Source organism: Papio anubis, chromosome 2 (assembly GCF_008728515.1).
Source record: "Papio anubis isolate 15944 chromosome 2, Panubis1.0, whole genome shotgun sequence".
Lineage (NCBI taxonomy): Eukaryota > Metazoa > Chordata > Mammalia > Primates > Cercopithecidae > Papio > Papio anubis.
Genome location: NC_044977.1, coordinates 42,216,250 through 42,228,838, shown reverse-complemented (window position 1 = coordinate 42,228,838; position 12,589 = coordinate 42,216,250). Strand labels below are relative to the sequence as shown.

Below are 12,589 nucleotides of genomic sequence, written 5' to 3'. Positions count from 1 at the left end.
AGGAAACTATGACTGGGCTTCATAATGTATTAGATTAGGAGGCTGTAACAGTCCTTGTCTTGGACTGTGTAACATTACTCGAATCATTAGTCAAATTGTTGGATTTTTTTGGATAGTTTCCTCATTTGTACACAAGAAAAGCCAGATACCTTACATCTCTGGGTTATTGTAGGGATCCTCTGCGAGTATGTGAATAGTACTTTGAAAATATAAAGTGGCCGGGATCACACCTGTAATCCCAGCACTTTGGGAGGCCTAGATGGGAGGATGACTTGAGGTCAGGAGTTCAAGACCAGCCTGACCTACATGATGAAACCTCGTCTCTACTAAAAATACAAAAATTAGCCGGGCGTGATGTTACATGCCTGTAATCCCAGCTACTTGGGAGGCGGAGGTTGCAGTGAGCTGAGAATGTGCCATTGCACTCGAGCCTGGGCAACAAGAGTGAGACTCCGTCTCAGAAAAAGAAAGTATAAAGTACGGTACAAATGTCAAGTTTTAATTCAGACGTACTGAAAGGGTCGGAGTGTTGTTTTCATTAGTAATTTAATCACAGGGATAAATATGGGAAGAATTTTTATTTCATGGTACCTGGGGTTTAATGTGCAAGTCTCCAGAATTTTTGTTATAACAAAAAGGGACCAGATACGGGCTCCTTAACTGAAGTGCTCCTACTCTGGGCCTCCCTGCTGCTGCTAAACCCCCTTACCTCATGTGTGTCACTTTTATAGTTTTCTTTGGAACATCCATTGGTTATGTGTCTTCTGCTATGAATTTTGTATCATTAGCATAGCTTTGAATGTGATTTGATCAGATTGCCCATTTCCTCTGTCTTCCTCTATTCCCAAAGATTAATGAATTTAGTTTTCTACCTGACAGCTACCTTTTAGTTAATCTGGAAGCTTAGAAGAATCACAGGTCATTTGATGATGACTTGTTATTGTCTCTGATTTAAAGGACATACCATGGAATTTTTCTTTTTTTCTGTGTATGTGCTTTATTAAATAGAAGAGAGAATGGAGGAAGAAACAATCTGAAATGTAATTAAGAATTCTTAACTAAATAGAGTACATTATTGGATTTCTCAATATTAGGCTAAAGAGTCAAGTTAGTGTTAGAGATATATTTTAGTGTAGTATGCTCTATTTTTTGTTGGCCATAATTTCCTTTACATCTTCTGTTTATCAGTGCTATAATGCTATATATCAACCTTTAGTCAGTTTACCTTCATTTTTCCCTCCCTATTAAGAATGCCCAAAAAGTCCTGTCTCTGTGTTTTGGTTTGGAGCCCTCTTATTTATTGGAAGCTCTTATGCTTTGAAGTTGTCATTTCTTTTCATTATGTGCTGTTAACTCCTTTCACCTACCTAACATTTGATACCTCTTGCCTTTTTCACTGTGCCTATATTTTATGTTTCACACTAACATTCTCTCCCCATTTTACTTTGCCCATTCTACAGAAGTTTGTAAATCTTTTTTTTTTTTTTAATTAGATAACATACATGGTACAGGTTAAAAGGCACATAAAGCTTTCCAGTGAAAAATGTCTTTTTCATCCTTGTTCCCTAGTTACCATGACCTTTCCATGCAGGCAACAAGTATTTAGTTTCCTATAACTCCTTCTAGAGATAATCTGTGCAATAAGTAAATTAATGCATGTATTCCTTTTTAACGCTTTTAGAAAATATGGTATAATGCCATATTAATGTACACTGTTTGCATTTTGTTTTCATGTATATCTTGGGAGATCATCCCATATCAGCATATGTAACACTCCCTCATTCTTTTTATGGTGTCATGTTTACTCTTTCTTGAACTGAAATTTTAGACACCCTGAATATTCTTCTAGGTTGAGGTGTCTCTTCTGGATGTTCTTTTAAAATTAATAAAGAACTGATAGGTTACGTGCAAATAATGATCTCAGAATCTTTTTTTCATGTACAGAAAATGTTACTGTTATAAGTAAATAAGCTTTTACATTCTAAAATGATAATGAAAATTATTTTTATCTTTATAGTTTGAATCAGCTTGGGTACTGACAAATATTGCTTCAGGAAATTCTCTTCAGACCCGGATTGTGATTCAGGCAGGAGCTGTGCCTATCTTCATAGAGTTGCTCAGCTCAGAGTTTGAAGATGTCCAGGAACAGGTAAAAATGAAACAAAAAGAAGCAGGTGAAAGAAATTTTTCGGCTGGGCATGTCGCTCATGCCTGTAATCCCAACATTTTGGGAGGCCGAGGTGGGTGGATCACAAGGAGTTCGAGACCAGCCTAGTCAACATGGTGAAATCCTGTCTCTACTAAAAATACAAAAATTAGCTGGGCATGGTGGTGTGTGTCTGTAATCCCAGCTACTTGGGAGGCTGAGGCAGGAGAATTACTTGAACCCGAGAGGCGGAGGTTGCAGTGAGCCGAGATCGCGTCATTGCACTGCAGTTTAGGCAACGAGAGCAAGACTCCGTCTCAAAAAAAAAAAAAAAGAAACAGTATTTCCCTTCAGTCATAATAAGGGGCTGAGTTTTGCCAGTTGGCTTTGGTAATCTATGGATTGTCACAAAGGAGTGTTCTAGAAATTTAGTCTTAATCAAATAGAAAATGTCTTAGTGACTGTAGGCGGAATTTCTCTTAGACACAAAATAATCTTCCCCTTCCAAACCTGACATTCTTTAAGCCATGTATATGTACTTTTTTAGACCATGTAAGCAGTTACTGATAGAGGTTTTTTCTTGTAGAAATTTCAAGTGTTGAAAGTAGACCAGTTGCTGTGGCTCATGCCTGTAATTCCAGCACTTGGGAGGCTGAGGTGGGCAGATTGCTTGAGCCCAGGAGCTCGAGACCAGCCAGGGCACCATGGTGAAACCCCATCTCTACAGAAAATAAAGTAGGTGGCCATGGTGGCACACGCCTGTTGTCCCAGCTGTTTGATAGGCTGAGGTGGGAGGGTTCACTTGAGCTCCAGGAGGTGGAGGCTGCAGTGAGCCGAGATCACACCACCATACTCCAGCCCCGGTAACAGAGCGAGACCTATCTCAAAAAAAAGAAAGTGGCTAGTCTTTGCTACTTTTGTGCAGAAGGGTACAGAAAACAAACTTCTTTTTGTTCACTGTTTTCTTATGTAAGCAAGAAAATTCTCTTTCTCTTTCTCTTTTTCTTGCTTTCTTGCTTTACTTTGCTTTTCTTTCTTTCTCTCTCTTTCTCTCTCTCTCTCTCTCTTTCTTTCTTTCTGTCTGTCTTTCTGTCTGTCTTTCTTTCTGTCTTACAATCTCTGTCACCCAGGCTGGAGTGCATTGGCTCAATCTCGGCTCACTGCAACTCTGTCTCTCAGGTTCAAGCAATTCTCATGCCTCAGCCTCTCGAGTAGCTGGGATTACAGGCGCCTACCACCACACCTGACTAATTTTGTATTTTTAGTAGAGATGGGGTTTCACTGTGTTGCACTCCAGACGGGGTGACAGAGTGAGACTCTGCCTCAAAAAACAAAAACAGACAAAAAAGAATTAGTTCTTTCCTTTAATAAACTGAAAACCTCTGTTTATTGTATACTCTTGGATATTACTTATCTTCCTCCCCCAATCCTACAACTATTTCATTTGACTCGCCGATGAACGTGTTATTGTGGTATACTGGCATCTGAAAGAATTATGAGGGAATTAAACTATGTAGCCTTTATTAATGAATGATTCTTTCACAGGCAGTCTGGGCTCTTGGCAACATTGCTGGAGATAGTACCATGTGCAGGGACTATGTCTTAGACTGCAATATCCTTCCCCCTCTTTTGCAGTAAGTTTCTTCTTCCTTCTTCCTTTTTGAGAATAAAAATGTAAGAGATTCCTCAGAAAGCATTACATCTTTGGAAATCATTTTGGATTTTCTAGTGTTATTTTTTATTCCAGATATTTTCTTGTATAGATCATTTCCTCCAGCACCCTATCTTTTTCCGTGCCAAAATTCTGAATTACTTGCATCAGAATTAATGAAGTTTTAATGTTTTGGAGAAAAGCTGTCTGAAGACATCTCTTTATCAAAAGTATTATTTAGTATTTATGTCATCAGATAATCACTGTCTGTCATATAGTTTACCATTGTACCATCGTGCTTGTAGGTTATTTTCAAAGCAAAACCGCCTGACCATGACCCGGAATGCAGTATGGGCTTTGTCTAATCTCTGTAGAGGGAAAAGTCCACCTCCAGAATTTGCAAAGGTAAGGACTATGCTTTTGGGACATTGGCAGAAAAAATACAATTAAAAGAATATAGCAACCAATAGTAAGGTGAACAGAAAGATAATTTTTGTTAAAATTTAAAATGTTAGAATTGTATCTGTTTTCAGACAAACAGTGTTGTTTTTGTTGGTTCTCTTTATTATTTAAAAAGCAAATTTAAAGCATAACTTGAAGGTGCACATTTACGAAGGGACTGCAAATAAAGCATAGCATGAAGGAAGAATTTGTAAAGCTTATTGAAATTAGGCTGCATACAATTAGTATACTGTATTAAGAGACTATCCTTTCAGTTCTCTTAAAACAGTGGTTCTCAAAGTGTGATCTGTGAGTTCTCTGGGAGTCCATGAGATTCTTTTTTTTTTTTCAACAGGTTTTTGGGGAACAGGTGGTGTTTAGGTACATGAGTTACTTGTTGAGTGGTGATTTCTGATATTTTGGTGCACCCATCACCCAAGCAGTATATACTGTATCCAGTGTGTAGTCTTTCATTTCTCACCCACCTCCAATCCTTTCTCCCTGAGTCCCCAAAGTCCATTGAATCATTCTTACGCTTTTGTGTCCTCATAGCTTAGCTCCCACTTAATGAATGAGAACATCTGATGTTTGGTTTTCCAGTCCTGAGTTACTTTACTTAGAATAATGGTCTCCAGTTCGATCCAGGTTGCTGCAAATGCCATTGTTTCGTTCCTTTTTATGGCTGAATAGTAGTCTATGGTATATATATCACATTTTCTTTACTTGTTGATTGATGGGCATTTGGGCTGGTTCTGTGCATTTGCAATTGTGAATTGTGCTGCTCTAAACCTGTGTGTACAAGTATCTTTTTCGTATAATGACTTCTTTTCCTCTGGGTACATACCCAGGAATAGGATTGGGCATCAAATGGTAGATGTACTTTTAGTTCTTTAAGGAATCTCCACACTGTTTTCCATAGTGGTTTTACTGGTTTACACTTCCAGCAACAGTGTAAAAGTGTTCCCTTTTCACCACATTCATGCCAACGTCTATTTTTCTTGTTTGTTTGTTTTTTGGTTTTTTGAGACAGTTTTGCTCTTATTGCCCAGGCTTATAGTGCACTGGTACGGTCTCGGCACACTGCAACCTCCACCTCCTGGGTTCAAGTGATTCTCCTGCCTCAGCTTCCCGAATAGCTGGGATTACAGGCGCACCACCACATCCAGCTAATTTTTGTATTTTTAGTAGAGACGGGGTTTCACCATCTTGGCCAGGTTGGTCTTGAACTCCTGACCTCAGGTGATCCACCCACCTCAGCCTCCCAGAGTGCTGGGATTACAGGCATGAGCCACCGTGCCTGGCTGCATTTTTAAATATGTTTATTGGCTGTTTGTATATCTTCTTTTGAGAATTGGCTGTTTGTGTCCTTAGCCCACTTTTTGATGGGATTGTTTTTGTTAGATTTGAATTTCTTGATGGGATTTTTTTTGTTAGATTTGAATTTCTTGCAGATTCTGGATATTAAACGGGTTTTTTTATAGTTGTTTTTAATTTGGAATCATATTTCACTGAATTCATCTTAAAACCTTAGCATTTTTGGTCTATAACAAAGTATCTGAAATACAGAATTTTATAGCTTTCACATTTGTGAAAGTTCCTTTACCTATTTAGTCCACAAAGAATGTGTTTTGACAGGGAATCTCACTCCAAGAATTGATGTATATAAAACTTTGCTCTCTGAAATTATTTTCCTTGGGCTTTGACTACAGATTAGTGCAAGATCACTGACAACATTGCCAAAGATGGAAATGCCACTTAGGTACTTGCTGCTTCATCTTTAGAAGAGCAAATCACCCTAGAAGTCACCAAGTATATGCCTGGTTGCTTTCTTGAGTATCTCACCTCACTTCTGGCTTTAGGCTATTAAATTTCATAATCATCATTTTCCTTTTACAGGTTTCTCCATGTCTGAATGTGCTTTCCTGGTTGCTGTTTGTCAGTGACACTGATGTACTGGCTGATGCCTGCTGGGCCCTCTCATATCTATCAGATGGACCCAATGATAAAATTCAAGCAGTCATCGATGCGGGAGTATGTAGGAGACTTGTGGAACTGCTGATGTAAGATATCTTTTAGAAAGTGTGTCCACTTTTTTTCCCTTGGTACTAGTTTTCTAGCTGCTAATACTTAAATATTAATTGATTATACATGATAATTGATTTATTGTGCTTTGGGCTACTGTTTTTGTTACTTGTTTATGTTGATGTCAGATCCGTTTGTCTTGTTTTATTGAGGTTTATAGAGAACCTCTTACTCCTCTGCTGTTAGCAGACCTTTGGCAGAAACATTGGGAAAACTCCGATATGTGTAGTTGCAGGCTCGTACTGGATGACCTGAGATCAACCACTGGACATCAGAAGGCATACTGCCACTAAAATAGTCATTCCTTATCTGTCTGTCTCATTTAGAGCTTATTTTAGACAAATATCAGAAATTGAATCTTATTTTGCTTTATCATGTCTGTGATGCTTTTGATAACGAAGTGGAAAATTTACTCGTGACAAATAATATGATACCGTAATAATCAAATTTTTAGATACTGCAGAAGAAAAAAATGAAAATGATAACATAATGGAGAAATGGTACAGTTACAAGCCATGGGAAATTCAAAGTAGAAAGTAGATGCAAGGAGACATTGTCTCGAACATGACATTTGGAATAGATTAGATAGTTATAATGTATTAATACAAAATACAAAACTCTGGGATTATAGCAGGCTACAGACCGGATGCAGATCAGTAATGTCGTGCTAATGTGAATTAATGGCAGTATGATGCTGCAGGAGTCTGAAGTACATCATTCAAAATCTGGGAAGTAATCCTTTGTATTCTTCAGTCACTAGACTACTATATATTTTAGCCATTTTTTTTTTTTGACTTTTTAAAAAATACTTTAAGTTCTAGGGTAAATGTGCACAACATGCAGGTTTGTTACATAGGTATACATACGTACCATGTTGATTTGCTGCACCCATTAACTTGTCATTTACGTTAGGTATTTCTCTTAATGCTATGCCTCTGCCTGCTCCCCACTCCACCACAGGCCCTGGTGTGTGATGTTCCCCACCCTGTGTCCAGGTGTTCTCATCATTCAGTTCCCGCCTATGAGTGAGAACATTCAGTGTTTGGTTTTCTGTCCTTGTGATAGTTTAGTCAGAATGATGGTTTCCAGCTTCATCCATGTCCCTGCAAAGGATATGAACTCATCCTTTTTTATGGCTGCATAGTATTGCATGGTGTATATGTGCCACATTTTCTCAATCCAGTCTATCATTGATGGACATTTGGGTTGGTTCCAAGTCTTTACTATTGTGAATAGTGCTGCAATAAACATGCATGTGTCTTTGTTGTAGCATGATTTATAATCCTTTGGGTATATACCCAGTAATGGGATCACTGGGTCAAATAGTATTTCTTGTTCTAGATCATTGAGGACTCGCCACACTGTCTTCCACAATGGTTGAACTAATTTACACTCACCAACAGTGTAAAAGTGTTCCTATTTCTTCACATCCTCTCCAGCATCTCTTGTTTCCTGACTTTTTAATGATTGCCATTCTAACTGACGTGAGATAGTATCTCATTGTGGTTTTGATTTGCATTTTTCTGATGACCAGTGATCATGAGCATTTTTTCATGTGTCTGTTGGCTGCATAAAAGTCTTTTATGAGAAGTGTCTCTTTATATCCTTTGCCCACTTTTTGAGGGGTTGTTTTTTCTTGTAAATTAATTTAATTTCTTTGTAGATTCTGGATATTAGCCCTTTGTCATAGGAATACTTGTGATTTTTGCCCATTGATTTTGTATCCTGAGACTTTGCTGAAGTTGCTTATCAGCTTAAGGAGATTTTGGGCTGAGACGATGGGGTTTTCTAAATATACAATCATGTCATCTGCAACTAGGGACAATTTGACTTCCCCTTTTCCTAATTGAATACTCTTTATTTCTTTCTCTTGCCTGATTGCCCTGGCCAGAACTTTCAACACTATATTGAATAGGAGTGGTGAGAGAGGGCATCGTTGTCTTGTTCCAGTTTTCAAAGGGAATGCTTCCAGTTTTTGCCCATTCAGGATGATATTGGCTATGGGTTTGTCATAAATAGCTCTTATTATTTTGAGATATGTTCCATCAATACCTAGTTTATTGAGAGTTTTTAGCACGAAGGGCTGTTGAATTTTGTCAAAGGCCTTTTCTGCATCTATTGAGATAATCATGCGGTTTTTGTCTTTGGTTCTGTTTATATGCTGGATTACGTTTATTGATTTGCGTATGTTGAACCAGCCTTGCATACCAGGGATGAAGCCCACTTGATCATGGTGGATAAGCTTTTTGATGTGCTGCTGGATTCGGTTTGCCAGTATTGTATTGAGGATTTTCGCATCAGTGTTCATCAGGGATATTGGTCTAAAATTCTCTTTTTTTGTTGTGTCTCTGCCAGGCTTTGGTATCAGGATGATGCCTCATAAAATGAGTTAGGGAGGATTCCCTCTTTTTCTGTTGATTGGAATAGTTTCAGAAGGAGCGGTACCAGCTCCTCTGTGTACCTGGTAGAACTTGGCTGTGAATCCATCTGATCCTGGGCTTTTTTTGGTTGGTAGGCTATTAATTACTGCCTCAATTTCAGAGCCTGTTATTGGTCTATTCAGGGATTCAACTTCTTGGTTTAGTCTTGGGAAGTGTATATGTCTAGGAATTTATCCATTTCTTTTAGATTTTCTAGTTTATTGGCGTGGAGGTGTTTATAGTATTCTCTGATGGTAGTTTGTGTTTCTGTGGGATCGGTGGTGGTATCACCTTTATCCTTTTTTTATTGTGTCTATTTGATTCTTTTCTCTTCTTTATTAGTCTTGTTAGCAGTCTGTCAATTTTATTGATCTTTTCAAAAAACCAGCTCCTGGATTCATTGATTTTTTTTGAAGGGTTTTTTGTATCTCTTACCTCTTTCAGTTCTTTTCTGATCTTAGTTACTTCTTGCCTTCTGCTAGCTTTTGAATTTGTTTGCTCCTGCTTCTCTAGTTCTTTTAATGGTGATGTTGGGTGTTGCTTTTAGATCTTTCCTGCTTTCTCTTGTGGGCATTTAGTGCTATAAATTTCCCTTTACACACTACTTTAAATGTGTCCCAGAGATTCTGGTACATTGTGTCTTTGTTCTCACCGGTTTCAAAGAACATCTTTATTTCTGCCTTCATTTCGTTATTTACCCAGTAGTCATTCAGGAGCAGGTTGTTACGTTTCCATATAGTTGTGCAGTTTTGAGTGAGTTTCTTAATCCTGAGTTCTAATTTGATTGCACTCTGGTCTGAGAGAGAGTTTGTTGTGATTTCTGTTCTTTTACATTTGCTGAGCGGTGTTTTACTTCCAATTATGTGGTCAGTTTTAGAATAAGTGCAGTGTGGTGCTGAGAAGAGTGTATATTTTGTTGATTTGGGGTGGAGAGTTCTGTAGATGTCTATTAGGTCCACTTGGTGCAAAGCGGAGTTCAAGTCCTGGATATCCTTGTTAACCTTCTGTCTCGTTGATGTGTCTAATATTGACATTGGGGTGTTAAAGTCTCCCATTATTATTGTGTGGGAGTCTAAGTCTCTTTATAGGTCTTTACAGACTTTATGAATCTGGGTGCTCCTGTATTGGGTGCATATATATTTAGGATAGTTAGCTTTTCTTGTTGAATTAATCCCTTTACCATTATGTAATGGCTTTGTCTCTTTTGATCTTTGTTGGTTTAAAGTCTGTTTTATCAGAGACTAGGATTGCAACCCCTGCCTTTTTTTGTTTTCCGTTTGCTTGGTAGATCTTCCTCCATCCCTTTATTTTGAGCCTATGTGTGTCTCTGCACGTGAGATGGGTCTCCTGAATACAGCACACTGATGGGTCTTGACTTTTTATCCAATTTGCCAGTCTGTGTCTTTTCATTGGGGGATTTAACCTATTTACAGTTAAGGTTAATATCGTTATGTGTGAATTTCATCCTATCATTATGATGTTAGCTGGTTATTTTGCCCGTTAATTGATGCAATTTCTTCCTAGCATTGATGGTCTTTACAATTTGGCATGTTTTTGCAGTGGCTGATAGCGGTTGTTTCTTTCCATGTTTAATGTGTCCTTCAGGAACTCTTGTAAGGCAGGTCTGGTGGTGACAGACTCTCAGCATTTGCTTGTCTGTAAAGGATTTTATTTCTCCTTCACTTATGAAGCTTAGTTTGGCTGGATATGAAATTCTGGGTTGAAAATTCTTTTCTTTAAGAATGTTTAATATTGGCCCCCACTCTCTTCTGGCCAAGAGATCTGCTGTTAGTCTGATGGGCTTGCCTTTGTGGGTAACCTGACCTTTCTCTCTAGCTGCCCTTAACATTTTTTGCTTCATTTCAACCTTGGTGAATCTGACAATTATGTGTCTTGGGGTTGCTCTTCTTGAAGAGTATCTTAGTGGTGTTCTCTGTATTTCCTGAATTTGAATGTTGGCCTGCCTTGCTAGGTTGGGGAAGTTCTTCTGGATAATATCCTGCAGAGTGTTTTCCAACTTGTTTCCATTCTTCCCATCACTTTCAGGTTCACCAGTCAAACATAGATTTGGTCTTTTCACATAGTTCCATTTTTTTGGAGGCTTTGTTCATTTCTTTTTACTCTTTTTTCTCTAATCTTGTCTTCACACTTTATTTCATTAATTTGATCTTCAGTCACTGATATCCTTTCTTCCACTTGATCGAATTGGGTACTGAAGCTTGTGCATTCATCACGAAGTTCTTGTGTCATGGTTTTCAGCTCCATCAGGTCATTTAAGGTCTTCTATACACTGTGTATTCTAGTTAGCCATTCATCTAACCTTTGTTCAGGGGTTTTAGCTTCCTTGCGATGGGTTAGAACATGCTTCTTTAGCTCGGAGAAGTTTGTTATTACCGACTGTCTGAAGCCTACTTCTGTCAACTCATCAAAGTTATTCTCCGTCCAGCTTTGTTCCGTTGCTGGCAAGAAGCTGCGATCCTTTGTAGAAGAGGCGCTCTACTTTTTAGAATTTTCAGCTTTTCTGCTCTAGTTTCTCCCCATCTTTGTGGTTATATCTACCTTTGGTCTTTGATGTTGGTGACCTACAGGTGAGGTCTTGGTGCGGATGTCCTTTTTGTTGATGTTGATGCTATTCCTTTCTGTTTATTAGTTTTCCTTCTAACAGTCAGGTCCCTCAGCTGCAGGTCTGTTGCAGTTTGCTGGAGGTCCACTCCAGACCCTGTTTTCGTGGGTATCACCAGGAGAAGCCACAGAACAGCAAATATTGCAGAACAGCAAATATTGCTGCCTGTTATTTCCTCTGAAAGCTTCATCCCAGAGGGGCACTCGCCTGTATGAAGTGTCTCTCAGTTCCTACTGAGTGGTGTCTCCCAGTTAGGCTACTGTTGCAGGAAATCAGGGACCTGAACGGAGGGACCAGCTGAAGCCACGGCCAAAGGACATAAATTGTGAAGATTTCATGGACATTTATTAGTTCCCCAAATTAATACTTTTATAATTTCTTATGCTTGTCTTTACTGTAGTCTCTGAACATAAATTGTGAAGATTTCATGGACATTTATCACTTCCCCATTTAATACTCTTATAATTTCCTATGCCTGTTTTTAATCTCTTAATCCCGTCATCTTCGTAAGCTGAGTATGTATGTCGCCTCAGAACCCTGTGATGATTGCATTATCTATACAAATTGTTTGTGAAATGTGTGTTTGAACAGTATGAAATCTGGGCATCCTAAAAGAACAGGATAACAGCGATTTTCAGGCAACAAGGGAGATAAGCATAAGGTCTGACTGCCTATGGGGCCGGGCAGAACAGAGCCATATTTCTCTTCTTGCGAAAGTGAATAGGAGAAATATCGCTGAATTCTTTTTCTCAGCAATGAACAGCCCTGGGAAAAAAATGCAGTCCCAGGGGGAGGCCTCTAAAATGGTCGCTCTGGGATTGTCTGTATTATGCAGTTGAAGATAAGGGATAAAATACACCCTGGTCTCCTGCAGCGCCCTCAGGCTTGCTAGGGTTAGGAAATTCCAGCCTGACAAATTCTAGTCAGACCAGTTGTCTGTCTCGAACCCTGTTTCCTGTTAAGATGTTTCTCAATGACAATGTGTGCACAGTGGGACGTGAAACTTCATCCGCAATTCTGATTTCGCCTTGGCCTTGCGATCTTGCTCTGCCCCCATTTTCCCTGTGATATTTTATTGCCTTTTGAAGCATGTGATCTCTGTGACCCACACCCTATTTGTACACTCCCTCCCCTTTGAAAATCGCTAATAAAAACTTGCTTGTTTTGCCGCTTGGGGGCATCACGGAACCTGCCAACATGTGATGTCAGCCCCAGACACCCATCTG

At 39.0% G+C, this 12,589-nt stretch overlaps 1 protein-coding gene across 4 annotated transcripts in view; it reads left to right on the top strand.

The window, feature by feature from the left end:
- Positions 1-12,589, top strand: part of KPNA1 (karyopherin subunit alpha 1) — a 92,542-nt gene that overhangs the window by 60,449 nt on the left and 19,504 nt on the right. For all 4 annotated transcript variants that reach the window (XM_021934118.2, XM_003894006.4, XM_009200102.4 and 1 more), the window contains exons 6-9: positions 2,018-2,149; positions 3,692-3,780; positions 4,103-4,202; positions 6,135-6,298. In XM_021934118.2, the coding sequence (XP_021789810.1) occupies positions 2,018-2,149; positions 3,692-3,780; positions 4,103-4,202; positions 6,135-6,298 (485 nt within the window). The remainder of the gene's footprint in view (positions 1-2,017; positions 2,150-3,691; positions 3,781-4,102; positions 4,203-6,134; positions 6,299-12,589) is intronic.